Genomic DNA, 26848 nt, shown 5'->3' with positions numbered 1-26848 from the left:
GGTAACCGTGGAGATACCACATTATTGGTGCTGCCCCCTCAGAGCTTGGAAAAAAAAGTCTAAACTGTTTTTTCATCCAAAAAACATCTCAAATGGCATGCATATAGCTGACAGACTTCAGTCAGTAAAAACACAGAACAATGGCACCCCAGATCAGCTGTGCTTAAAGCCATTGGTGAAGCTCAGATACGGGTTTTTCCATAATTCCAGATGGCACGTTTGTACTAAAATGGATGCTGGATATGCAATCTGTGTGAAACGGGAAAAGGAAGGAGTGAATCTTGGAAGATAAAATAACAGGAAGCGCACCGAGTGGCCAATAAAAACGCCACACAACAAAATGACGACGGTAACAGTGCAAACATGAATACCGTAACAGCACAAACTGCATGGGAGACACAGCAGTAGCTCATATTTCACATTTCACATGATTTCTTTCGTCAGCTCTCGGTAACATCAGGATGGACACATATATTGCTGTAAGGTTCCCCAAAATCACTACGGCAACCTGCGCTTCAGTGCCAAACCAAGACATGCTACCAATACTAGATGCATGCAGGCACAGGGACCAAAAAAAAAACCAAACTCACACGGCAGAAGAACTTGCTGCATCAAATCTTTGTGACAAATTACAAGAGAATCTGTATCTTTTTGGCCTTTCTACACATCAGATTAAGTGTTTGAGGTCAATTTCACAGATTATTTTCTTAATTTGCAAAGTCATTCTCACAATATTTTCTTTTTTTCTGATTGTTTTTTTTTTTTGTGGTGTTTTGTTTTGTACAGGCAATCTGTCGCTGTTTACAAAATGCATCCAGATCCATTTAATTGTACTAAAGGGATTTTGTAGATATTTAAGATAATGCAGTCTAATCACAGAAGTAACACCCACTTGAAGTTCAAACCCAGTGACTCCCTCAGTACTGTAATGTTCTGGACAGAAAGGTTTTCCCTTAATACCGACATCTGAAACAGACTCAAGTATAATCTCTGGTACACTCACATGGATAGAAAAACGACAAAAATGTTGGTTGTAGTATGTCAACAGATTTGGCACGTCCTTTTGAAAAAATATATTCAATTAAATATTTAACAGGCAGATTTTAAAAACAAACAACAGGTACCAAAGTGCAGCGCAAACAAGGTAACAACATTGAGTAAATGAAATTGCACTTTTTAAAATTGGACAAGCCAACGACAAGCCAAAGAATACATTGTAAGAAAAAAAAAAACCCAAACACTCAGATGCCTCACCTTGTATTTTATACCATCCTGTATTTAAAAAATTAATAATAAAAAAATAAAACTAATTTAACCCACACTGAAATATGAAGGGATTAGGTAGGTCCCAGGAGCTGGAAGCAGGACTCCCTGAGCCTGAGTAATGCTTTTCCCGTAGACGTGTCTCCGTTTGCTGGGGTGACCTAGCTGCCCCTGTCCCAGCTGATCCTCTGAGGTCTCCCTGCCATAAATACCAGTGTCCTCCTCTCCAGAGACCCACTGGCTTGACGTAAAGCAAAAGGCGGAGAGGCTGAGGCCAACAATAAGGATGCCAACTTCAAAAATAAACATCAAAAACCGTGACAAATAAACTGGTACATGAATAGAGGGAGAGGCTGTTTGTCGATGGCCGGGCCTTTCAGAAGAAAGGAAGAGGCCTCGGGTTCCTCCTCTGGGTTCTTAGCAGACAGCAGAGAGAGGCTCCATCGTCCCCCTACGCACACGTGGTCACAGTCAGGATGTTGGCATTGCTCGGTCCCCCGCTCCCACAGGAGCTGGGGGGGGAGGGGTGGCTGCTGGCACGCCCGACCCCGACCGCGGCCCCGACCGCGGCCCCGACCCCGACCCCGACCGCGGCCCCGACACCGGCCCCGCCCCCGGCCCCGCCCCCGGCCCCGCCCCCGGCCTTGTCTGCCGGCTTCTTGTCCTTCTGCTTGAGGTGCACCTTGGCGTGGCGCTTGCGTTCATCACTGCGGGCGAACTTGCGGCCGCAGAACTCACAGGAGAAGGGCTTCTCGCCGGTGTGCGTGCGGATGTGCGTGGTGAGGTGGTCACTGCGGCTAAATGAGCGCATGCAGATGCGGCACTGGAAGGGCTTGTGACCCGTGTGGATGCGTAGGTGGCGCGTCAGCTCATCCGAGCGCGAGAAGCGCCGGTCGCAGTTCTCTGCTGGGCAGGCGTGCGGCCGCTCGTGCACGGGGGTCTTGCTGGGCCGGTTGGGGTACTTGCGCGGCCGGATGGGCTTGAGCGCGAGCGTCTGCGGCGCCTGGTGATGTTGCGAGACGTGCTGCTGACTGCCCAGGAAGCCTGGGTGGATCTGCTGCTTGTCCTTAAACGCCCGGATGGTCTCCAGGGGCGTGATGGGTGGCGGGTTCACCCGGATGGGGTCAATGGACTGAAAGGGCTTGTGTTCCATCACGCCCACCTCACCCTGGTGGTGGAAGAGGTTGTAGTCGGGGATCATGGAGAAGAGACTGCTGTCGACGGCAGGCTTGGACGTAGCGTGATAGTCAGAGGCGGCGTAGGGCAGGGCAGAGGAGGTGGCCGGACTGTGGTGGAAGGACACCTGGTCCTGGTACATCTCCCCACAGGTGGAGTAGGCGGGGAGGGGCGGGGCGTACACTTGCTCTATGTCCGACGACTGGACACCCATGCTGCCGCCCGACGACGACGTCTGGGTGGTGATGTTGCCTGGCGACGGGGACACGCCCAGGATGCCGGCGCTCACCAGGCTGATGATGTTGTTGTCAGGGCACCAGCCGGAGCCACCGATGCCTCCGGATGGAGGCGTGTCGAAGGCAAACTTGCCCAAGTACGTGACCGTCTGTCCACTTCGGCTCGATTGGAAACCGCTGGAGCCATACTGGATCTCACCGCTGCTCTTCTCGCCACCCATCCCCAAGTCCATGATATTATCTGTAGGAACAGATGAGAGGGTCAGTGGAGGAGAAAAGAAACCAAAAAAACAGCTCTTCTGCTCTAAAATCACTGTTAAAGACACGACGGCCATGAAAGCATGCGGTGGGTGGATGCACAGTGCTGCCAGGAAGCTGCACTACCGTCATGAACTGTTCTAGTCGTGCCTTGCTTCATTTTAACTTGACTCCTAAGTTGCTTACAGAATGCAACATCTCTGCATACCTCGGCTAATTGAACGCTCCCAAAGAGAGAAGAGAACAACCTCACATCGGTCCAGCTGAGGAAAGCTGGAGTGAAAATAATTAGATCTTTGACCGAGGAAAAAAAGTTTGTCGAATGGCTCAAGACTGAAGTGAATATCTCCTCCTCCCCTATGTCTTCTCTTCCCTCCTTCCCTCTCTCTCCCTCTCTTCATCTCTCTCTCTCTCTCTTTCCCTCTCTCTCTCCTTCTCTCTTTCCCTCTCTCTCTCCTTCTCTCTCTCTCCCTCTTCATCTCCCTCTCTCTCTCTCTCTCCTTCCCTCTCTCTCCCTCTCTTCATCTCCCTCTCTCTCTCTCTCTCTTTCCCTCTCTCTCTCCTTCTCTCTTTCCCTCTCTCTCTCCTTCTCTCTCTCTCTCTCTCTCTCTCTCTCTATCAGGTTCCAGTGTGTCCTTCAGAAGAAGAGCAGCTCTGTTGACAGTGAGGATTCTCTGCACAGCAGGGTGTCATCTCAGACACACACACACACACACACACACACACACACACACTTGCGCACGCCTGTTTTTCACAGACTGATGCTAGACATGAACTTCAACACTGGATTTGGCAGCCCTGTGTATCCTGAGAGTGTCACTTAATATGACACGTGGGATCATTTTCTTAATGCATTTATTGCTTCAGAGTATTTTGTTGGAGTATTTTATTGCATTCTTAAATATGAACTTAATCCTATGTAATTCTGTGCAGGCAAATTATAAAATGTTCCCCCAAAAAAGAAAAAAGGACAACTGTATGATGGCCCACTAGATTGGTATTAGTACCTAAACGCATAGTTACAGTAATCACAGCGTATATACCAATATGTGATTTATAGTGGGAACAAACTAAACCAAAATTACAGCTGTTGTTCACATCTTTTCTGCACAAGACATACGTGTGTAAAGGAACATAGATGCGTTATCTCTGATAGAAAGAGACTCCGGGAAACTCAGGAGTTTTTGGGGTTTTTTTCCCCAGCAGATCTGAACACGTACGAAGCTGATTCTGTGCTTTCTCTCCTGCACAATTTTAAACTTTATCTTTAGTAATTTTTGAATTTAAACAAACATTAATATAATGTTTTCAGGATTCTTTGTCATTGCAAAGAAAGGATGCGTCGGGAGAAATTCGTTATTCCAAAAGGTTTGCACGGCCGGCACGCAGGTAAATGCGTGCGTTAAAAATAAACGCCTGGATGTTAAATTTCAGGGTATTAAACAGTGGCGCCCATGTCGGTCCAATAATAATTACTGCACGAAACGCACGAGACCTGAAACGTACTAAGAACAACTCTGCTTTTAATTTTGCAGGAGGAATTAGAGATGCTTTGTAAGGTATCGACTAGTAATATCTTTCTCATATAATCTGTCGTATCCGAGCTCTCGGTGGAGAAATGTCACTCTGTCTCCAGCAAACAAGCAACCTTTCGCGCGCTCAGGCTCTTCATTACCTGCCATGAAGCTTTGTTATGCACTGACACTTACGATTAATTGTTTGTTTATTTCAATTTTTTTTTCCATGGGTTTAAGATCCTATCTAGCTGCTATTTCAAAGAACAAGATGACCTTCTTCAAGTAGATATACAATTAATTCGCTTTAGTTTTTACAGTAAATCTGAGTCACAACTATCTGCCGCGGTTGAGGAAAAATACTCGCGACTTTAAATGGAAACCAAATTAGCGGGACCACATCAATGCCTCTTCTGAGCAACCCAAATCTACACGCACTCGAGGGCGGATGTGATGCGAGCCTGCCACGTTTTCTACTATTTGACGGAATCGATCTTTTATGTTGTTTCTTTTTGTTGTCGCATTCGTATTACACTTACACTCATAAAGTATCAGAGAGATAATAATCAGGGTATTATATGGCCAGATCCTATTTTATGTATTTAGATCAATTATTTTATTTGTTCATTTTTGTAATTTCCTAAAGTGCAATATTCTGTTATAATATTAAACATTATAAACCACTGATATCTAATTATATATATATATATATATATATATATATATATATATATATATATATATATATATATATATACACACACATATTATATCATTCTTATTTTTATGTATTTTTTTGCCACGTTTCCACTACATATTATATTAATTTTTGTATTAATTCATTGATGAAAAATAAATAATCGATAATAAATACATTGCATGGTCTAAGTTACTCAAACTACAAAAGAAATGTTAAACATTCAAATAGTAGCCAGAAATAGGCGCTGGGCACGTGCTCGTGCGGGCCTAAAATTAAACGTGTGAACGGACTGTAAGGTAACCTCACAATTGTTCGTGTGTTTTTTGTTGAAGTCACTTTTTGTGTAAACGGTGCTTACACGTGTGAAGCGTGGCACACGAAATTTTGAAACCAGCGCGCCGACAAACGCCCACCTACGACTCTGGGTGAATGCGGAGGCGAGGGGAGTTTGAATACATTAGGCCTATAACAAACACTGACTAATCTAAATGTTTGCACTGAAGAAATCATAGAAAGCAATCTGACATGAACAGATCTGTAGAGACGCTTTATTTTCGAGGACGGAGGGCACTGTGTATAATTTTGGAGATATAGCCAGAGAACCATGCCTACGTTTTAAATGCTGACTTTAGATGTTTGTTTTTTCACTCGAAGTAATTTGGTTAAGAACTGTAGATAAAATATGAATGACATCTTTCTAACCTGAGCGCAGCGCTCCCGAGGCGAATGGTCCAGACAGCGCGATCGCAACAGGCCGATACCACCTGTCCAGCCCGGCCTCCCATCACGTGATTGAAACATTACAAAACTGCGCTTGGAGGTGCGAGGGTCAGCGTTACAGCAAAGGTGCATCAATATGTGGACGAAAGGTGCGCGGGCACGGCCTGTTCCCTCAGACATCAGGATCGATCTATTGCGAACGCCCACGCTGACATGCACACCTTACCGAATATGCTTAGTTTGCGATGGGCTTATACATAAACACAGCTGCCAAAGTTCCCACGCGACCCCCCGCAACCAGCGACGCTCCGTGCAGGTCCCGAGCAGCCCGTGGAGCCGCGCGCCAGACTCCCAGGACCAACTGTTGCCTTGTATGCACATCGCGCACTAATCAGGCGTGATTACATCCTAAGCTAGTGCAGCCCGACCGCCTCACCGTAACATTACGGCGGGCTTTGGTTGCTACGGATCCGTCCCAAAAGTTTGGCGCTTACCTGCATTCATCTGCGGGTAGTGCGAAATAGAGTCCGCGTTGGTGAAAATGTTCATAGACGTCGGAATGTCCTCTTCGGGGTAAAGGCTGTCAGGTATCGTGTTGATTAGACTGCTCATGGTAAGCGGGAGCTTGTCCACCAATTTACCTGTCATAGCAGTTACTCAGTTTGGCATCAGTGACGGCGCACGGGTATCCACAGCGACGCGCCCGCGCTCCCCAGTCTTCCGTTAAGGGTTCTGTGATATCTAAAGGCGAAATGAAAATTAGTAAAAGAAAAAAGCTGGGGGGAAAGAGAGAATCCCTTGTGAGATTGTATCCAAATTCCCGGCGGACACAATTCGGATATGTCTTCGCTGAAACGAGGAGGTCAGAGCTCGGCGCACTGTTTTGAGCCGCGTTTCTGCGTTTGCTTGTTTGTTGGAAGTCTCTGAAACCAATGGAGCGATGCTGGTGGTGATTGCACAAATGTAGCGCTGATCGCCTTGTTGCTCGTCCAGGGAACTCCAACGCGTTCTCGTTAAATAGGGGGACGGAACAAGTGCGTGACGTAGATGACCATATATGGAGACACAAAGCAGGCTGGCGCGCGGAACGTCACATGGAAGCTCCTCATAGTGGAACATTGGTGTCGGTAGCAGGAAGATGGTGTGAAGAAGCCGATACAGTATTGAGGAGCGGTGAGCCTTTCGCGACGGGGGGTGGGGGGTTTGAAAGAGGCCATCGGGGTTTTGACTGCGAATGTTATAGCGCAGGGAGCGAACAGCAGTTCCTTCGGTTCTGAAACGGCACAAGCGGAAAAAGCGGCGCGCGGCGATGCGTGCCTGCGCATCTGTGCGCCTTCGTCGGTTCAGGTTTTTTTTTTTTTTGCACCCGTTTCCACTGTTACCGTATCCAACACTGAATAGATAACTAATGCTAGGTTGCATTATGTACAGACGGGATTGGCTGCGCGCATCACTGCTAAAAGCTACAGGCTACAGATTAAAATGCTTCGGTGCGATGACAGATTTGTGCTTTTATGAGAGACTTGGGTTATCTTTTTTAAGAGGGATCGCGGCCTCTAAATCACCTGGGGGAGCCAAGGCTCACCTGCTTCGCGAATGACTACCGGACCTGGTGTGTAGTGGAACAGCCCTCTGCTCATGGCCCTGTACTCGTACAAGTCACATACGAGCTCTGTTTCATCACAGCCTGTGACCAGTAGGCCGCAAGTCTGGGGGCACATGTCCGTCATTGGTGTTTAATTCACATTCAGCTATTATAGTCAATGTAATTATTTCCATAGGCCCCCTGTTATCAGGCGCCAAGCTGCGTCTGCGGTCTGTTCAGGAGGCGCAACGCAAACCAGCACCGAGCGGAGAAAAGACGTTTGCACCGTAATTAATGAACAGGGGATTGGTGAGCACACAGTCCCTAATGCTAAACGAGTCTCTGCTGGCAGACAAGGAGAGAATACACGCAGTTCCCATGTAATAACTGCTGTAATTGGCAAACACATTAAAGCCATTTCTAAATACTCGTGCCCGGTGCAGATCAATGAAAGTACAGTAGGCACTCCTAGGCGCAGGGAACAGCAGCTACAGTGGCTCACAAAGACAACAATTGCCAAAGTTAATCGGTTGTAAATATTGCATGCGCCCAGCAAATCCGTAGGCTTGGCTTTGGCTCGGAGCGCTAAGTTCGCCGCTGAAGTGGAAACTCCAAATAAGGCGCGTATCCGGCACCGCCTCTTGATGTCTTTATTTGGTTAGTAAAGTTCCGGTGAAGCAAACTGGTGGAAAAGCGATCGGAACCCGCAACCATTAAAGGAACCGCAGAGGCCAAACGTCATGGGTTATATTTCACTTATTTAGAATCCAGAGAGAAAATATCTTATCGGTCACTTTATTTGAAGTAATCCAAACTAAAATTTTCTTGTTTGTAGTGGTTGTGTTTGGTTACAGGAGACTGAGACACACATATATAAAAAAAAACATAAACCCATCCATGCCAACGAAGGCCTGGAACGTAGCCAATTTCACCATCAAACCGTGGAACGGAAGAATTAGGTATCATATGGAGAAAATGTTTAAAACCTACAATACTAACTCCAATAAACTACTATAATCACAAGTAATATTAATACTACAGAAATTATATACAATATTAGACAAAGTAATTATAAACTAAAGTGAACATCTTCATAAAGTTGCACATGCCTAATGGAAAATACATAATATCAGAATGTAAAAAAAAAAAAAAAAAAAAAAAAAAAAAAAAAAAAAAAGATGCTAATAATCATTATTATTATATATAACTTTGTGTAGGTTGACACACTTGACTGTACACAACCCAATTAGGAGGCCAGTGAGTCCCATGAGAGTTCTCATGTGTCCAGCTAAAATTCTCCACTCGGGAGCCAGGCCAATCAGAGAGCAGAGCTCTCTTATTACCCACACTGAGTGGAACTCCAGGCTGCCATACATGTGCAGAAGTGGATGCTGATGCAATACGGAGAGAGAGAGAGAGAGAGAGAGAGAGAGAGAGAGAGAGAGAGAGAGAGAGAGAGAGAGAGAGAGAGAAAGAAAGAAAAGATAAAGTTACAATTTGGACTGCAAATCAGGTTGACATCTGCATGCTGGCTACAAGCCTGTCAACTGATATACCAAAAAAAAATAAAAAATGAATGCACAGAAGAATGAGAAGTTCTTACTTTTTCCCCCCAGAGGCCTGGGAGTTCTGCCATCAAGCACAGGTTCCCAATATTACAGCATGGCCCCAACAAGCTCCAGAGACACCAAACTACCAGACAACATCTACTGCATAACTGGGCTGAAATTCCAGCTCTCCACCACACCATGAAATCCTGAAGGATGGGAACCCGTGTCGTGTCAGTAAATTGCAGCCCACTGACATTCTACAGACAGACGCGAGTCTTTAATCAGGGGAGCGAGCCTACAGTGGGTAGGCGACGTTTTAACGACGTTCCCTGGCTCGCAGCGGTGGGCGCCTCCGTTTTCAGGGAATCTGTTTCTCCATCTTTCCTGTCCTGTTTTTTTTCCCAGCACGTGCAGCAGTGCCGCCCCTGCGCTTCCTTGACCTTTACCTTCATCTGACTCAGATAAAGCCCTCGCATCTGAAACGTCGCCAAAGCGGCTCTTCGCCCTTGCCCCACCCTGGGCTCTGAAACTGGGCACTCAGGCGATCAACGTTAAAGCAGTGCGGTGGTATTAGCTGACAGACTCGGCCCTAATGAAGCGAAAATAGAGTGAGTGGGAGAGGAGGGCTGAATCATGTGTGTTTCAGGGGCCCCAGTAAACACAGACATGAACACACACACACACAGACGGGGGAATCCAGTGGCTCATTGCCACAGCATGGGCGTGCTGCAACATGTAGGTGAACTGATAGCGTGACGTGGTGGGATTTGCCATCAGGGGATTCCTGCAAGTCCATGGTCTGAAAAACGTGGCACGATCCGATCACGATGCGTAGAGGTCGCTGTCCGAGAAGCACCGGAACGGTAATTGCTGGACATCAGCACATGATCTGAAGTTTGCCCCAGCAAAATGATCGACAGACCGAACCGATCGGAATTCTGGACCCTTTTTTGGTTCGCACCGCTCCATCGGGCCACGCTGCCCTGTGCAGGCTGGAGGGTATGGTCTCACAGTGGGCATGTGGGGTAGAGAGGGACCTTCTAGCAGGTTTGGCACCGTGATGGTGCTACCTGCTGGAGTCCGCCGCTGCAGGCCAGTACGGAAGGTCTTGGCATGCGCTGTCCTGCAGGGCTCTTGTGTGGCAGACCTTCCACTGCCATATGAGGAGGAAGCAGACCTGCGGCCCTGGTCGGGTGGCAGTTAGACCGCCATGGCAACAAACACTGAAAGTGAGAAGAGAGACTTAATTATTTGAATAACACTTTTTATAGACATAAAAGAGAAAAAACAGAGGAAGCAGTGAGGGTTTTTTTATTCTTCCACTGACTGCTGCCATGACGTCTATAACGTCTGGTAACCTGACACACAGCCTAGGCTGCATGACACGTGACAGCGTGTGCTCGTCACGTGTGCCATCCTTCCCTACCAGTTTATTCCCCGCGCTGTCGGGTCCAGTATCGACACACACCCTCCGCTGTCCTGTCTCTTCAAAGGGGTGTTTTCTGCCTTCTTTGCGCGTATGCTGTGTATTTCCAACACTGCCTCATCTTGAAGTCCTCGGGCATGTCCCATGAGCCTTTGTTCTCCTCCCGGTCACCTGGCGTAGTGTGCATCTTTCTTCATTGCCCCTTGGACTTAAGACAAAGCCTGGTGTGCAAGAACAAGAAGGAATCTGGCATTAGATACATAACAAAAATCTGCTCTCGTCTTCCACGTAATTATTATTTTTTTCCCGGCTAAATTTAGTCACTCCTGTCCTGACTGCACCTGTATACCTCTACCGCTGTACTCTCCTGTCCTGCAGGAAGCGACATGATTTCTTTACACTTTCTGTGGAAATCCAGCAAGTCCCGGGAGTTTCGCAGGATTCCTGTCTAAACGTCACTCTCAGGCCTACACATTTTCTCATCTGTGCAGACTAGCAATACACACACACGCACACACACACACACACACACACACACAAAAGAATAATCAATCCTCCATAAAGTGTAGAATAGTAGAGTCTCTATAAACAACTCTTTCATTAAAAATATTTAATTTCCTGTTTCATGTGACTATATCGTGGACCTCATACATGCTGGGTGATGAAAAAACCAGGCTCAGCCACATGACCAGAAGAGGAGTCCAAACCATCGTTCCAGGGTGATGCTAACCAGTCTGCCACTTACGCGTTTAGAATTTAAATCTTTGACTGTCGCCATGTATGGCTCTCTGCATTTGCTGGAATAATTGCTGCGTTGGTGGAATGCCGGACGGACTTGCCTGGCGCCCCTCCTCACCCTTGCCCTGAGCTCCACGCCCTCCACCGCCCCGGAATGCCGGAATTCCATCTAGGGCAGGAATGCAGGTAATGTCCGCACGTTTTCCTATCGAGGAAGTCTTTTAGGGACCTAAAGATGACCCATAACTTCTAGATCCCCCACACACATACAGACTGCTGTGTTCCGATTGCCGGTAGGTCTACAGGGAGCGGGTCTGTTTGAACACTTGGACCGTTTAGTCCTTACATCACCGGGACTAGAGTTCTCTGCTCTTGTTTTGCATACAGGATTCCGTGGAAGTGCGAGGCTACCACTGAGGCAGCACCGGGCTGTTTAACTATGCAGCGGAAAAATTCAAAGCCATTAGGGGCTTATAATCAAATTAGTAGCGTTTCTTTCCAGGTCGCATTCAGGCCAATTCAAATGTCTGTTCCTCAGTGCTAATGCAGCGCACGGCTTATTCTTAACTGGAAGGTTGATCGCAAGATTATTTTTATATATTTTGGAACCATTTGCGTTGATCAGGACAATAAAATATGCCGAAGGGAAAACAGTTGGTCATTCTTAGTCCACAATTGGTTGTTTTTGTTTTGATTGTTTAAAATTCTGGAAATTACAAAATGCACTATCATTTTTGCAAGTTAAAAGTATAATTTATGCAAGTTGAAAGTAAAAACGTTTAGTACTATTTCTTTTCTTTATATGACCATAGTAATAGCCAGCGTAATAACCAAACAAAATTTGCAACAATAACATTATTACAGCAATCTTTATATCAGTATTAAAATCAAAGGCAAGTTGAATGTGAGAGACCCACTGAAGCTCCCGAGGACTGCTCCGAATACCATCGAGCCTTTGTTCTTTCAGATAACAGCTTTCAAATAATCAACACATTGCACTTGATGAGACTTAACAGATTAGTTCCTAACCCTTTAAAGTTGAACTATTTTAAATATCCAGAATGCTGCATTGAAACTGACTGACGTGTGTTGCTGTACATTTTCAGAACATTTGTTTTTCCCTCAGGCAGTTCAGTCTTTGTGTTTCAGCAGCGTGTATTTGCAGAATGTAAAGAGTTACCATATTTACGCAGAGGAGACAGGGGGTCAAGGGTAAAGGTCACAGGGTCATGGTCAGGGGGCAAGAGTCTGGTTCAAGATCACAAAGGCATCGAGCAGGAGACATTACCCTCCATACCATAGCCATTGTCACGTAGGGCAGTCAAACTTCCAATTTTATGAACTAGGTCATGTTTAATTTAAAAACCACTTTTAGCCAAACGTTTTTCATCAGCAATGCACATACCCTTGATATCATACACCGCACTTTCAGTTTAGACGATTTCCTTGGCTGTTTCGTTGGCAGTAAGTCAGCTGTTATATAGACGGTGCAGCTGACTACATAAAACCAAATCAAATGTTTGATTTTTAAAAAAATATTAAGTAATATTAATTATTGGTCTTACCTAACATTCTAAACACCTTTGCTTGAATGTGAATGTCGCTGGGTGTATGCTGCCCCGAGACCTGGTACAGTGTAATGGGTGTTGATATCCCCACTCCTGTGGGAGACTGGGCTTCAATCACTGGTCTGGGAAAGGGCACCATGCTGTAGCAATAAGAGTCTGTGCAGGACCTGTGACCCCTGACCCCTGACACTACCTCTGTAACATGACTGAAACTGTGAGCTGCACTGGGGTGTCTACCAAATGACAAATGTGTTAATGTAAACTTACAGTGATGCTGCCTTGATCTTCACTGCAAGGTAAGAGGACAGTGATGAGCACAGTGAGAGTTTCAGGGGAGTTAATGCTGAGTAGGCAAAGGTCAAAGGGTCAAATCTTGACCCAAAAAAACCCTCCCAAGGAAAAGTAATTAGGAAGTCAGGGTTGTGTGAATGACGAGGCGGCAGCACAGTAAAACTGTTTGGTGAACATTCCTCTTATTCTCGTATTTGAATATGCACACACACACACACACACACACACACACACACTCACACACACACACACACACACACACACACACTCACACACACACACACACACACACACACTCACACTCACACACACACACACTCACACACACACACACACACGGTCCACTTTCCATCCTAAACTTCATGTCATGATTTTATTTTTCCTCTGAAAGCCACAGATATATTACTGATTTATTATTGTCTTTGTCACATACTATACAGATGTCTTTTTAAATTACGCTAGATTATACAACCACCAATTATGATATAGCTTTTTTTAAAAAGTTATATCTTTAAGTCCCAGATACTTCTACGACCTGGAGATGACTCTGAACCAAGCCGGCGAGTGTGATCATGAGGTGGTTTGGAAGCCTGAGAACCGAGTTGTGAAGAGGTGCTTTTGTTTTTGTTGTGTGAGGCGGCGAGTGAACTGACTGCTTGAGTCTGAGAACTAAACAAAAGGGCCCACATAGGACATCAGATCGATGCTCAGGGTTCACATCAAGGGCACGGCTGAGGCGCACCAAAGACCGGCTTAACCAGCGGAGAAACACAAACCTTCATCGCCCGGTTCCAGTCGGCACGGTGCGCGCGCGCGAGCGCGCGTGTGTGTAGGAGAGACAGAGAGAGCGAAGGAAATATGCATCTTGCGCATCTATGCAGCAGATATATGCTGAAACTGAAACTATGCATCTATGGGGCTTTGACCATAAACATTTGTGTGCAGCTAGAGAAGAGATTTTGTGTTTGTTTGCTTGTGCGCGTGTGTTTGTGTTTGTGTGTGTGTGTGTGTGTGTGTACGTGCAATGAAACACAGTTGCCAAGTAAATCCAGCCACTAACCGACATTGATCACTGGCACATCAAAGTTGGTTTTCTAAATCCAGCCCTTTTTATTTTTGCCCCAAACTTTGGGAGTGCTGATACCAAACGCTCCTCTGAGACACAAGTTAAGAATGGAAACCGATGCCTGGCTTCCCGTCAGCAGCGACGGGGCCATGTCTATGTACTGAGAGAATCGGGCTGTGTGTGTGTTTGTGTGTGTTTGTGTGTGTGTGTGTGTGTGTGGGGGGGGGGGGGGATACAGGACTCATAATGAGAAAAAAAGACTTAGATGCTTCCATCTACCCAATAATTAGGTTTCTCACAACTCTTGTTCAATCCTGATGTTTTTTTAAGTGTTGAATTAGAGAAAAGCAGATATCTTTGCTAAAGTAAAATGTACATTTTAAAGTTTTCTACAGAAACGTCTGTATGCTCAAAATTGGGAATGAATGACCTTTGCCTACAGACATTATGACCTTAGCTAATTGGCAATAGTGTTGTTCTCAAGGACAATCTTTGGTATTTGGTCTTTTGTCATCTTGGTAATCTGTGGTACGAAATGTAAACACAGCACGAAAGATTCGAGTGAGCCGAGATGGAATCAGTGCAGAACTTTTGTTGTTCCAAAAACAGACACAACAAAATCTCAAAACATTAAGTGATGATATGAATTTGAATTCACTGAAAGGACATTGCCTTGAAATGTAACATCTCATTTTCAAGGGGCTCCAATATTGGCCACGTTCTCCCTGAAATAGCGCTTTATGTAAATCCGCTGCCGAATTTAAACATAAAATTTATTCAGGCATGCAGGACAGAAAGTGCACAGTGGAAAAATGGCTGTCACATTCACAACTATGACGCTTTTTCACCCATGAAAAACAAGCACTTCCCTACTAGTTAAAAAAAAAAGTCGTGAACCCATGTCCCCTCTGACACTCGCTCAAGGACCGTCTGTCCGACAATAGCTGTGAGAGTATTTTAGTGGCAGTTCCACTGCGGCTTCCGGTTGTGTTATGGTGTTGGTTTCACCCCCCCTGCTTCCTCTGTTGGCCTTGACGTATTTCCTCTCCCGTGTGAGTCTTTCCACGCGCTCTCTCCCCGAAGCGTGATAGCGCGGTAGCGCCTCTTCGGCGTTCTCGCCTCCCCTGCCCGCGTTCTCTGCCCGTCTGTCCGTCTCACGCTTAGGCCCGGGTGCCCAGGGGCCCTGGAGCCGGACCGGACCAGAGCCCTCTCTGGCCCCGCTGCCCCCGAGGGCGTTTCTGCTGGGTTCTGGTTTTAAATGGCGACGCCGGAGCTCCTTAGCGCTAAGGACGCGGGAATGCGGGTGAGCGGCAGTCTGGGAGTGAAGAGGGCTGGATTATATAAGAGGTGCTTTAAAAATAAAATTTTTTTAAAAAGTAGCTGTAGTGCGTCTGGACCTGATCAGTGGCAGTGTGTGTGTGTGTGTGTGTGTGGGGGGGGGGGTTGCCAGTTGAAAGTTACCCATACCTCTTGCATCATTAATGCAAATAAACCTTAAATACCCCCAAGATCTGGACGAAAATACATTTTGTGGTTTCTGCAGTTTCCATTTTATTTTTATTTTCCCCTTCACAGCATCTAAGATTTGATGGGCCTGTTGCTCCTTCTAAACAGAAGCACTGAAAAACAGGCCAAAGCCCTTTAAAGGCACAACAGCCTCATTTAAACGTACAATTAGAGCTTCTAATCTTAAAATGCAGAACTGACTCCATACTGGTGGGCATGACGAATAATTCCGTTTAAACAACTTGATATAATAAATATAACAATATGCACAAGGAGTAGTTAATTTTAGAGGGAGATTATTGCAATTTTTAAACTAAATGGGTGTAGTTGGTAGTAATCGGTACGTAGTTGGTAGTTATACAAGAACAGAGAGAGCGATGCAGGACCCCAGAGAGGGGGTCCGGTGTGGTCGGACAGCCAGGCCATTTGGCTCCACTAATCCTTGTAGTTTTGCGTCAGGAACTGGAGAGATGCCACTGGGCCAACAAGGCCAAACTTCTCCACAAACGCCTGCAGATCCCAGTTCCCTAAAAAACAAAAAGCAACAATGAAATAATAACAAGATCCTTTAAGATTCTTTTGTGACAGTCGTAAACTTTCATACTAGATAAAGAGTGTTTAGCGTTTCCATATAAAGACAAAACAGTACAGATTTGTGCATACAAACAGTTCGGATAAGGAGTTGTACATATCAACAGCTTGTGAAAGTGCCATCTCTCTTCTTGAAACCACTGTGCCATCTGTCAGATGGTGAAAATTCCTCGAGAGAGGGAGTGCTGCTTTCTGCTTACACCGATGACCAGGCCTCTGCTTCCAAAGAGAACCCCCACTGTGGGCCGGACAGCACATCCCCCCCATCGCTGCGAGTCACACCCAGGCCCTGGCTCCGCCTTCGGGCCGGTGCCGTTAACCAGGGTGCGTCACCCAGCCCTATCATTCTCCCAATCCCTGAATTTCTTGGAGACATTCCCAGCTTTTGTTACTTCCTTGGCGTTCCTGGCTTTCTTCTCTCTCTTTTTCCCCCATCGAATAAAGAAGTGACAGAGAGCTTTTTTGTTTGGAGCAGAGCGTGTCACTGGGCCTCTCCGGGCCATGAAACATTGCGATCATATCGTGTCTAAATAAAACACACAGGCGGTTGCCGTGCTGGAGGTGGCAACCAGAGAACGAAGGCTTTCTGGCAGGACAAGCAGGTAAATACCAGTCACTGCTCAGGCTGCTATGACAACATCAGACTCCGATCACCCAACTCTTCCGAGCCTCCCCACACTCACATGGAATCGCATTTGGAACCAGCACGTTCCACGGTTGATATTTGGAGGTCTGTTTTTCTAGGTCATTTAAACATTCCCATATCCGTTCCTAGGCGGAAAGGAGTCATGCAATATAGGCCCAGCAAGATGAGCGAAAAGAACAACACTTGTAGCAATCTTCTAACAGCCTTACGGTGGGAAAACTGATGCAGTGTGTGATATTTCATTTCATCGTCTATTATCCCATTAATCTCAATCTGAGTAAAATTTTTAAAAACCCACTTATTCGTAGTACCACTGGGCTAATAACGAAGGGTTTCCAGGATGACAGCTTACGGCCTTTAAGTGGAAAACTGTAATCAATGATGCAAACCAAATCCGCCCTCAAAACAAAAGAGAGATAAGATGCATTAATATTAAGGACAGCAGTCTGGTAATGAGAAATCCATAGCTATGTCACTCACTCACTAACTCGCTCTCTCCCTCCCTCTCTCTCTCTCTCTCTCTCACACACACACAAACACACACACACACCAGAGGCGGAAATGCAATGGCGGTGAACAGGGAAACCCCGTCACAACACATATGGCACAACGCACCACATCCTGGAAAGAACAAACGATGTGTGTGTGTGTGGTTGTCTGTGTATGTTTGCATGCAAATAGGCGTGGAATAGTGTAAAAATAGTGTAAAACAGATTATACATACCCTGTGGTCGGCTGCTGGTAACACTGCAACTATTTGAACTATTGTTACCTGGCCAAGTACAATTAAGCATCTCACAGACGATAGATGGAGGGAATGTCCCAGGCCAACTGGACTGGTGTGTATGTGTGAGTGTCAGGTGGCGGCATGTGAGCGCGTGTGCAATTCTGTGATTAAGTGTGTGAAATGGAGTGAGGGGACCTGGAACTATGAGGTCATGTGACCTTTAGGCCTTCAAATCCGGAAACAGGGGGAGATAATGTGCCGCCCCTGCAGATGACAAGCCTTACCTGACCCCCACACACACACACACACACCCCTTCTCACATCTGGAAACTACCAAATATTCACAGTCGCTAGGCAGACTTGAGTCAGTGTCTTGCCGCCCCTGCACATAATGTAGATCTCATGATGAACTATAAGACAACGCTGCCTTCGATGGCCCATCTTAGCAATTCCAACTGGAGGGAATTTTAGATAAAAGGCATAACATTAATTTGCATTATGGATGTTAGTAAAAATCCTAGATAACATTGGGGCACAAAGTTGGCCAAGTTTCCAATTTCACTGTTGAATCACAGCTGCTGTGTCAGTGTCTAAACTCTGATCAGATCCCGTGATGTCAGCTAAACTCTGACAGTGAACACTGAGGGGTTGAGAGGGTGCGCTGGCTTGGAAAAGCCTTCATGCTATTGGCTTGCCTGACATCCACCTATTTTTACATCTTCTATATGTCAAAATGCCTTCTACAAGGCTCTACCTGAATGCCTTGCTAAATCTGCTCCACAGACATCTGAATAATGCACAGTAATCAAACTAAAAATTCCAATTTCGTTTTGTTTGTACATGTGCATTCACGGTATTTAGCAGATGCTCTTATCCAAGTGTTTTAGCTGTCTGCTCAGAAGCACAAAAAGGTCCGAAAGTGTCCTTCCGATATTGAATTTTTTTTGTTCGCGTGATTTCTCCAAGGTTGCTGGCGAAACTTGCGTATGTTACAGACAATGCAATCTGAGAGCCATGCTCTGGCTACAGTAATCCATTTATGTGTATGGCCACCAGTGCAGAGCTCGGTGCCTGTATGTGCTGATGTAAATAAAAAACAATGCAAAACAAAAACCCAGCAGTGCTGACAACTGTACTTTCAGAGCTTGTTTGGCAATCAAACAGACATTTGGAAGCAGGAAAGATCCTCTGTGACCTGTGGTTTGGTAACGGAACCATCCGCTAGCTTCAACCCTTGCCGTCTGATTGGGCGACGGGCCCGTGACACTCGCTTGTCACTGACCACAGTAACGATGTCATCATGGAGCTGACGGAATGGCAGCTACCGCCCAGATTAACACTCACCTCTAAAAATAGAGCTGCTAGTTTGTGTTTGGGCTAATTTCAGCAACACCACACACACACAAACACACACACACACACACTTTCCACTTCCCCGATTTGTCGAGTCATGGAACAGAGAGCGATTGGAAGTGGGAAGTGATGTGGTGATGTGGTGCTCTCTTCCTCCCCGCGTTCTTCTGAGCAATCCAGGAAGTTACACACTGCCTAGATGACACTTTCATGGTACAGTATTACTTTCATGGTTCAGTCCAGGGTAGAACGTGGACGCGGGCTTCTAGCTGTGACTTGACGTGTGTATGCATATACGCGTGTGAGGCTATATCTGTAACCGACACCAATGACTTTAGCGTGTGGATGCATCCGATGTAAACTTGTACATTAGTGTGTAAATGGGTGTACATGTCATCATACCTGTTGAGCTTGTGAAGCACTGCTTACTTATATGCCTTGAGTGAAAATGACCTGGTTTGAACTCTATGGTAAAGTAACCTTTGTAGGAGGTGTGTGTGTGTGTGTGTGTGTGTGTGTGTGTGTGTGTGTGTGTGTGTGTGTGTGCGTGCGTTTGTGTGCATGCAGGGGTTTTTCAGATGCTAATATAGACAGAATGACTCATCAAAACATGGTGGACCACAGCGGCACGCCGCTCAGCTGCCCACACACTGCTCACACTCAAAGCAGGCACACGGCTACAGGCATGCAGCTGCAGGCACACGGCTGCTCCATCAACACTCCCCTTCCTGCTGCTGGAGTGGAGGCGATCACATCAGCTGTGTTCGTATGAACGCTGAGTGCAGCTTCAGCATCAAACAGCACATGCAGGACAGTTGAAGTTTCATGTATGGCCTGCCTTAGTGCACTGAACACCCTGGCCTAGACCTGCCACCTTTAACTCCAAAAAAGCAGATAGATAGATAGATAGATAGATAGATAGATAGATAGATAGATAGATAGATAAATGAACAGATAGAGATAGATAGATAGACAGCTAGATAGATAGACAGACAGACAGACAGATGAACAGACAGACAGAGATAGAGATAAATTAACAGATAAATGAACTGATAGATAAATGAACAGATAGTTAGACAGACAGATAGATAGATAAATGAACAGATAGACAAACATAGTTAGATAGATAGACCGACAGATAAATGAACAGATAGACATAGATAGCTAGATAGACAGACAGATAGAGAGACAGACAAACAGACAGACAGATAGATTCTGCCCATGTAAGCGTTAGAGACTTTGTCGACTCAATGTCTTCTTCGTCCCTTCCGCCACCCACTTCAGTAAAGAATGTGACAGGCCCAGAACTTGATTTTCTATTTTTCAAGAACCTAACATTAGCCAAAAGTTACTGACACGTCCAGCGAGCAGCTCCAAAGTGCCAACGCAAGGGGCACGCACACAGCCCAGCGCGCAACTTGTCAGCACACAGCGGAACACGGCTGCTTAGAAACACTGACCCCGGGTACGAGTCCGACCTAATCGGAAGTGGAACGCCACCACCACACGTAAGGACAAGCACATACTCCAAATGAATACAAGTAAATACAATATAAAACTGGAAACTGAAATAAATAGATATTTTATCTAAATACATATTTTATATAAATATGTAACAGGTTGATAGTTTTATGGACATGCCCCGCACTCTGGCTCTGTTTGTGACTTTCAACCAGGGAGGATTCGCTGCGGGTGGGTGGGAGGCCCCGGTGGCTCATTACCACACTGCACTGCTGCTGATGGCTCCAATTACGGCTCAGTCCCTCCGCTGAGCCCGGGGAGGGTTGGGGGGGCGGCCCAGTTCCCGCCGCTGGGACTCAGGAGGGCGGCGCGGCTCTTACAGGGACTCAAGCTTTCTGAAGCTTTTTATACTCATGTGACTTCAGCTTTGGCCAGAGCTCACTCAACAAATCAAAAACAAAAACCGCAAGTGACGGGCGCGACATGACGCCTTGCACTAGCTTTTGAGCCATTTGATTGTTTTTACAGGTGAAATATCTTCCTCTGTCGACTGAACTCCTGAAGAACTCGGTTAACATCGTCCTGAAGTGCCTACTGACCCCATGACCCCAAGCTAATGAAGACGCAGCACTCCCGTGACCCTGGATCAGCTGCAGGTTTGAGGATGCACCACGAGCTCTTTTCTTCAGCCACGGACCTGACCCTGGATCAGCTGCAGGTTTGGGGATGGACCACGAGCTCTTTTCTTCAGCCACGGACCTGACCCTGGATCAGCTGCAGGTTTGGAGATGCACCACAAGCCTGTTTCTGATGTTCCAACATCATTTCATGGCCAGTACAAAGACATCACAGAGAGCGCACCTGGTAGCATAGCAGCAAAACGACCTACAGTGATCTACAGTTCTTATCAAGCTCACAGGCTAGAGCAGTTTTCTGGTTGAAGGGGAACGTCACTACATCTCTGAGCATAAACACTGCTCAGTGTAAATCCTAACCCCTCTGGGATGTTCACCTGGACCAGAATTGACCACACGTTTAAAATCCATCCACTGAGATCAAAAACCTCCGTTTCTCATTTTGGAAAGATCTTAGATATACCGGATAGTCTTCCCAATGTTGCCCACTTAAACGACATGTGCTCGTTGTCAAATGACCCACATTAAGTAAGCAAATATTTTTGGAAATTTGGAAACAGCAAACATTTTTCCAGTGTGAGTGTTCAAGTATAGTAAATGTAGTAAATGCAGTACGGGTTCTGAAAAATGCCAAACTTGTGACATGATTTTCATACCACACAGAACTCTGAAATTCTAGACTGCCACTGACAGAGGCTTTTTATATGATGAATGCCAGGTTTGAGCTGAGAGCCTAAACTATTGTTTAACTGTTTAACTAAAACTGTTGCTTTAGGAACTTGAGAAAATGCAACGCACCTTACAAATGCGAAGGGAAAGGAAGAATTTTACTCTTCGACTATGATGCTCACCTCACCTGGGGTTCCTGCTGTCGAATAGATCGGGTAACGTATTCTTAACTGGTTCCTCCGGTTCTGACAGGGAATACGAAACATTGTGCTAAAGGGTGTGATGTTCTGCATCTTCTCCCAGAAGTAATGGACCTCAAACTGAACTCTCAGAGTAGAGCACCTGTGATGCTCCTGTGCCTCTATTAAAGAGGGATGAACCGATATCGTCAAGGGGTCCCAACGTACAATGGGGAGACTGAACTGATCAGTAGGTTGTGTCCTATAGCTGAATTTGTGTGTGTGTGTGTGTGTGTGTATGTGTGTTTGTTTTAGATGAGGGTGCAAATTTGGGGGTTTTACATCCTGTGTTTGTTTCTTTCTGAGCCACTAACTGTTTGAATGCTGTGTGAGTGGGAGGAAGAGAGAGAAAGAGAAAGCACCAGAGAGAGAGAGAGAGAACGAGAGAGAGAAAGCACCAGAGAGAGAGGGGGGGGGGGAGAGGGAGAGAAAGCACCAGAGAGAGAGAGAGAAAGAGAGAGAGAAAGCACCAGAGAGAGAGGGGGGGGAGAGAGAGAGAGTGAGAAAGGGGGAGAGGGAGAGAGAGAAAGCACCAGAGAGAGAGAGAGAGAGAGAGAGAGAGAGAGGGAGAGAGAGTGAGGGAGAGAAAGAGAGGGAGAGAGAGGGGGAGAGAGAGAGGGAGAGAGAGTGAGGGAGAGAAAGAGAGGGAGAGAAAGAGAGGGAGAGAGAGGGGGAGAGAGAGAGAGAGTGGGAGAGTGAGGGAGAGAGGAGAGGGAGAGAGCGAGAGAGCAAGAGAGTGAGAGAGACACAGAGAGAGAGACAGAGTGAGAGCGAGAGAGTGAGAGAGACAGCAGGAGAGACAGACAGAGTGCGAGAGAGTGAGAGAGAGAGAGTGTGTGAGAGAGAGACTAGGATTCTGTTTCATCTGGTTGGTAGTGGACGGAAGGCTGGCATGTTGGTCCTGCCACGTCTGCAGTGCCCATGCTCACGGCCTGTGGAGCCGCTGGCACGAACACACTAACGGTGTGAAGCAGTAGGGAGTGCAGAGGAGCGGGGGATTCCCCACCAACGCACTTACTCCCGCCTCCCGCATATCAGGCCCCGCCTCCGCTTACGCAACCACCAGCTGTCACTGGCCATCCACTGACCCACATTTCATCCCCCCAACACACACACACACACACACACACACACACACACACACACACACACACACACGTGCTGCCCTGCTGTCTGGGCGCCAGGCCCGGACTTCACCTTTCGGTGTCTGTGTGGACGGTCCAAGATCAAAGCCCCGAGAGCGTCAGTGCTGGAGCTGAAATTGAGTTGCGTTTGGCATTAGGGGAAATGGAAAATGACCATTAGGTCTGAGCAGACATGGAGTACACACACACACACACACACACACACACACACACACGTGTGCGCGCCCGCAGACTGGGACAGAGACAGAGTGTGTGTTGAACTCAGCATTGGGGAAGTGGAACATGATCATTAAGACGACTCCACACCCACAACTAAAGGCTCCAACCTCTCCAATCAAATCAATTAAGCAATTAATGTCAGAGCAACATGAGAGATGTGTGGTCACTGGCCACACACAGATGACAAACTAATGTCCATATATACTCATTACACGGTGACAGGACTTCCACTAGTGCCTGTATCTTACTAAAGGCCTGGAAGCACTAAATCGATTGTGCGTTTGAAAAAACAATCCTTGAGAGGAACCTCGGCGATGACGCTCACTTAAAGAAACGCAACAGATACACACACACACACACACACACACACACACACACGCCGCACACCGGTGTGTAATCCAACAAACCCAGCGCGCCTGTTGCCAAGACACCGCACGGGTACGATCTGCAAGACAGCTGCAGAGGAAAGAGAGAAGGCGCAATAAAAGAGTGATAAGAGCGATACAAATAAGGCTCCATTAGGGAGCCCCCGCGGCCCCTGGGAGCCTGAGCCGTGGCGTGCGAGGAAGAGCTGCCGCAGCAGCCTGGGAGAGCGCCTCTTCCTCCAGAAACCTGGCAGTATGTTCACTTTAGAGTGATGTATAGCCTACCTCCCATCCGAAATCCTGTCGTGTGTGTGTATAAAAACCTGCAGCAGGACAGATGAGCCTAGATGTGTCTTCAGAATGTCCGGCTATGAATAGCCGGTGGTCAAATCTGGCAACCGCAATGCCTCAATTCTTCCTCCACCCTCTCCTTTCAGAAAGACGACTCTCTGCACAGGAGCAGCAGGTCCATGGAGCCTCGGCCTGGAACATCAGGGCCCATACCAGAGCCCGGGGCCCCATACCAGAGCCCGGGGCCCATACCAGAGCCCGGGGCCCATACCAGAGCCCGGGGCCCATATCAGAGCCCGGGGCCCATACCAGAGCCCTGGGGCACTACTGATCTAACATCACTTATCGATTCATCACTAACCTGCTCTCGCTGTTCAGCACAAATCTTTGGACCAAATAACAGGGTGATCAGGGAACAGACTAAAACAAATTGTTTTCTGGGACCTTTAGGGGATTATGCTAGGTTTCAAAAACAATAACGGTTGTTCAGAATAAAAGAATCACTGTGAATTAATACTAGACTTTTACTTGCTATGAGTGTTAATTATATTCAGACCTCAAAATTCACATTTAATCTTTTGTTGAGTTTACTGGTCCTTGGTCATAATAAGGATTACAGAGCATATAAACTTTTTCCCTTTTAATCTGCTTTGTCCTGTAGGCTATCAAGTACATCAAATCATTTCCTTTTTCTTCTGTAACTCACAAAAAAATGATCAAATTAACTTAATGATTATCTCAGTGGATTAAAAAAAACCACAGTAATTACATTTCCTGCAAAGTGAGTGAGAGGAAGAGGAAGAGTGTGGCATTAGGTCTGGGTGTTCACCCTAAAGTCCTAGACCACTGTGTGTGTGTGTGTGCGTGTGTGTGTGTGTGTGTTGGGGGTGGGGGTTCAGTGACATATAAAAGACACAGAGCAATAAGTTTATTTTATTCAGAACAGTAACAGGAAAACTGTCTTTGTATAACATCACTTGACAGATGATAAACACTATTAACAGTTAAAGAAAATAACTATTATATAAACAATTATCTCAGCATATAAATTGTGTGAATAAAGGTTGTAGGAAAGGTGAAGTATTCTAAAAATTCTCCACACTGACACTAATCTCACGCTGACATTGCTTATTCCAAATAAAAGCGTGCCGTGATGAAAAGATTTTCCACCCGTCCTCCCCAAACGCGAATAAACTAAACAAACAACAACAAAAAAAAACTTCAGCACATCTGATGGAGAACTCCACTTCAAACAGCCTTCAGTGTGCAACACTCTAATATGGCAGGGCTGGCTGCTGACGAGGCTGTCAAAACTTCAAAACGCTGGTAAGAGCGTGGGCAGGGCACTGCACCCCTGCCCGAGAGCCACAGAGCCCAGTGACCACCCGTGCGGAGAGGGGCCAACCCAACCCCACCCACCCCCAACCCGGCAAAGGCGCTTTTAGGAGGGACAGGGGGCCACAACGTCATGAAGGTTTAACATGGGAATAAATTTGATTGCAAACATTCAATAATTCAAATCAGCTGAAATAAAGTCACTCCAAACTGTAATATCATTCAGTAATTCAGTTTGTTCTATATAAGGACGTACATTTAAGACATTTATCCAGAACATCTTACAAAGGCACTAGAGTTATCTACTCAAAATATCCTTACCTAGTACACATAGCATTACCAGCCAGACACACGAGACATGTGCGTGTGCACGTGTGTGTTTATGTGCCTTTGCATGTGTATGTGTGTATGTATGTTTGTGTATGTCTATGTATGTGTGTATCTGTGTGTGTTTGTGTGTATGTGCATGTGTGTGTTTGTGTGTGTGTGGGTGTGTGTGTATGTGGCTCTGCAGTCCGACCGATCCATGAGCAGGTTTGTTTGGCTTGCGGGAGACTCTCTTATTGAACCACCTCACTCATCCCAGAAACCTTCGGCAGCAGCCTCATACTCATCCTCACCCTCAGCTGACAACAGACACAACAGCCCTATATGCCACAGGTCCAGACCTTAGCTACCCCAAAAACGTCTGCCAGCCGGCCCACTACTGGAGGACACCCGGCGTGGACGCCAAATGCTGGTCTGAGACTGAAGATCATAAGCGGGATGGCTGATATAGATCAATAAGGGCGATCATGAGAAACAGCCTGGAGTAGTACATGATTACAAAGGCATACGCACTAATCTAATCACCACGGACGCTGGAAATGTTCACTGGAATCACAGTTAATAATGCTGTATGATGCAGATATTTTTTCATATGCAGTTGTGTGTTATCATCCACTTTATTATCTTGTGCGTTAAATATTTGGAGTGTGTTTCTGTGCACAGTAAACTGCACAGTACAGTCTATAGCTGGGGACTTTTCTTAGACTTTGACCTCCATGTTTATTTCATCATGATCAATCAATCAGATATAAATGCTAAATTATAGTGCAATTACTTATAATAGGTGCTTAGCGGAAGTGGCAACGTCTAGCCCTGTGGTGCTTGGATGCTGTACAACTAATTACATGTTATGTTGAAAGGCAAAGCTATGATATTTTCAATCCAAAATTGGTGGAAATGTAAGCACGCGTGTGCCGAACAGCTGTGGGAGTGTATCGTGCTGTGGGCGACCTTATGTGTCTTCAACAGTTAAAAATGGAGAGCATTATGCGTGTGTGTGTGTGTGTGTGTGTGTGTGTGTGCAGTGTGTGTGTGATGATCTTACCCCGTGAGCTTCCTTCCTGCTCACTCAGCTTTGGGACTTGCCCTGCGCCCTGCTCATACAGGAGGAACTGGTACCGGTGAAAACCCGTTCCCTGAGGTGGCGTGGGCCCAGCGTACTCTAGAACCACAGAGACAGAGCGTCCTGTAGCCCACCTTCCAGCTGTGCCTGCTAGCGTTAACCCATTAGCCGGGCCAATTAAATCT

The 26848-nt window shown here is 46.4% G+C and overlaps 2 protein-coding genes and 2 long non-coding RNA genes across 6 annotated transcripts in view; 1 reads left to right on the top strand and 3 right to left on the bottom strand.

Annotated features, from left to right (window-relative positions):
* Nucleotides 1-6873, bottom strand: part of egr3 (early growth response 3) — a 7328-nt gene extending 455 nt beyond the window's left edge. Inside the window, exons 1-2 of one of the 2 annotated variants that reach the window (XM_081703303.1) lie at nt 6362-6873; nt 1-2916 (exon numbers count right to left, since the gene is read on the bottom strand). The exon at nt 1-2916 is cut by the window's left edge and continues 455 nt beyond it. In XM_081703303.1, the coding sequence (XP_081559429.1) occupies nt 1715-2916; nt 6362-6515 (1356 nt within the window). In that variant the 5' untranslated portion in view covers nt 6516-6873 and the 3' untranslated portion in view covers nt 1-1714. Of the gene's footprint in view, nt 2917-3141; nt 3359-6361 lie in introns of those variants that run through there. The other variant, XM_081703302.1, reaches the window with a different exon arrangement.
* Nucleotides 6874-8231: 1358 nt separating this feature from the next.
* On the bottom strand, nt 8232-9613 carry LOC113578170 (uncharacterized). The gene is made up of 2 exons (XR_003410708.3): nt 9056-9613; nt 8232-8843 (listed from the first exon to the last, which is right to left on the bottom strand). It is a non-coding gene; the product is annotated as an uncharacterized LOC113578170 (long non-coding RNA).
* Nucleotides 9614-15617: 6004 nt separating this feature from the next.
* The window catches only part of pebp4 (phosphatidylethanolamine binding protein 4), a 69036-nt gene continuing 57805 nt past the window's right edge, over nt 15618-26848 (bottom strand). For both annotated transcript variants that reach the window (XM_027011170.3, XM_027011172.3), the window contains 2 exons: nt 26646-26762; nt 15618-16124 (listed from right to left, as the gene is read on the bottom strand). In XM_027011170.3, coding sequence (XP_026866971.2) covers nt 16033-16124; nt 26646-26762 — 209 coding nt within the window. In that variant the 3' untranslated portion in view covers nt 15618-16032. The remainder of the gene's footprint in view (nt 16125-26645; nt 26763-26848) is intronic.
* On the top strand, nt 20446-25136 carry LOC145652589 (uncharacterized). The gene is made up of 3 exons (XR_014118822.1): nt 20446-21155; nt 21786-21894; nt 24085-25136. It is a non-coding gene; the product is annotated as an uncharacterized LOC145652589 (long non-coding RNA).

This window comes from Electrophorus electricus, chromosome 20 (genome assembly GCF_041902795.1).
Source record: "Electrophorus electricus isolate QZ-2024a chromosome 20, ASM4190279v1, whole genome shotgun sequence".
Taxonomy (NCBI): Eukaryota; Metazoa; Chordata; class Actinopteri; order Gymnotiformes; family Gymnotidae; genus Electrophorus; species Electrophorus electricus.
The sequence above is the reverse complement of the archived record's forward strand: the minus strand, read 5'-3'. Positions and strand labels throughout refer to the sequence as shown.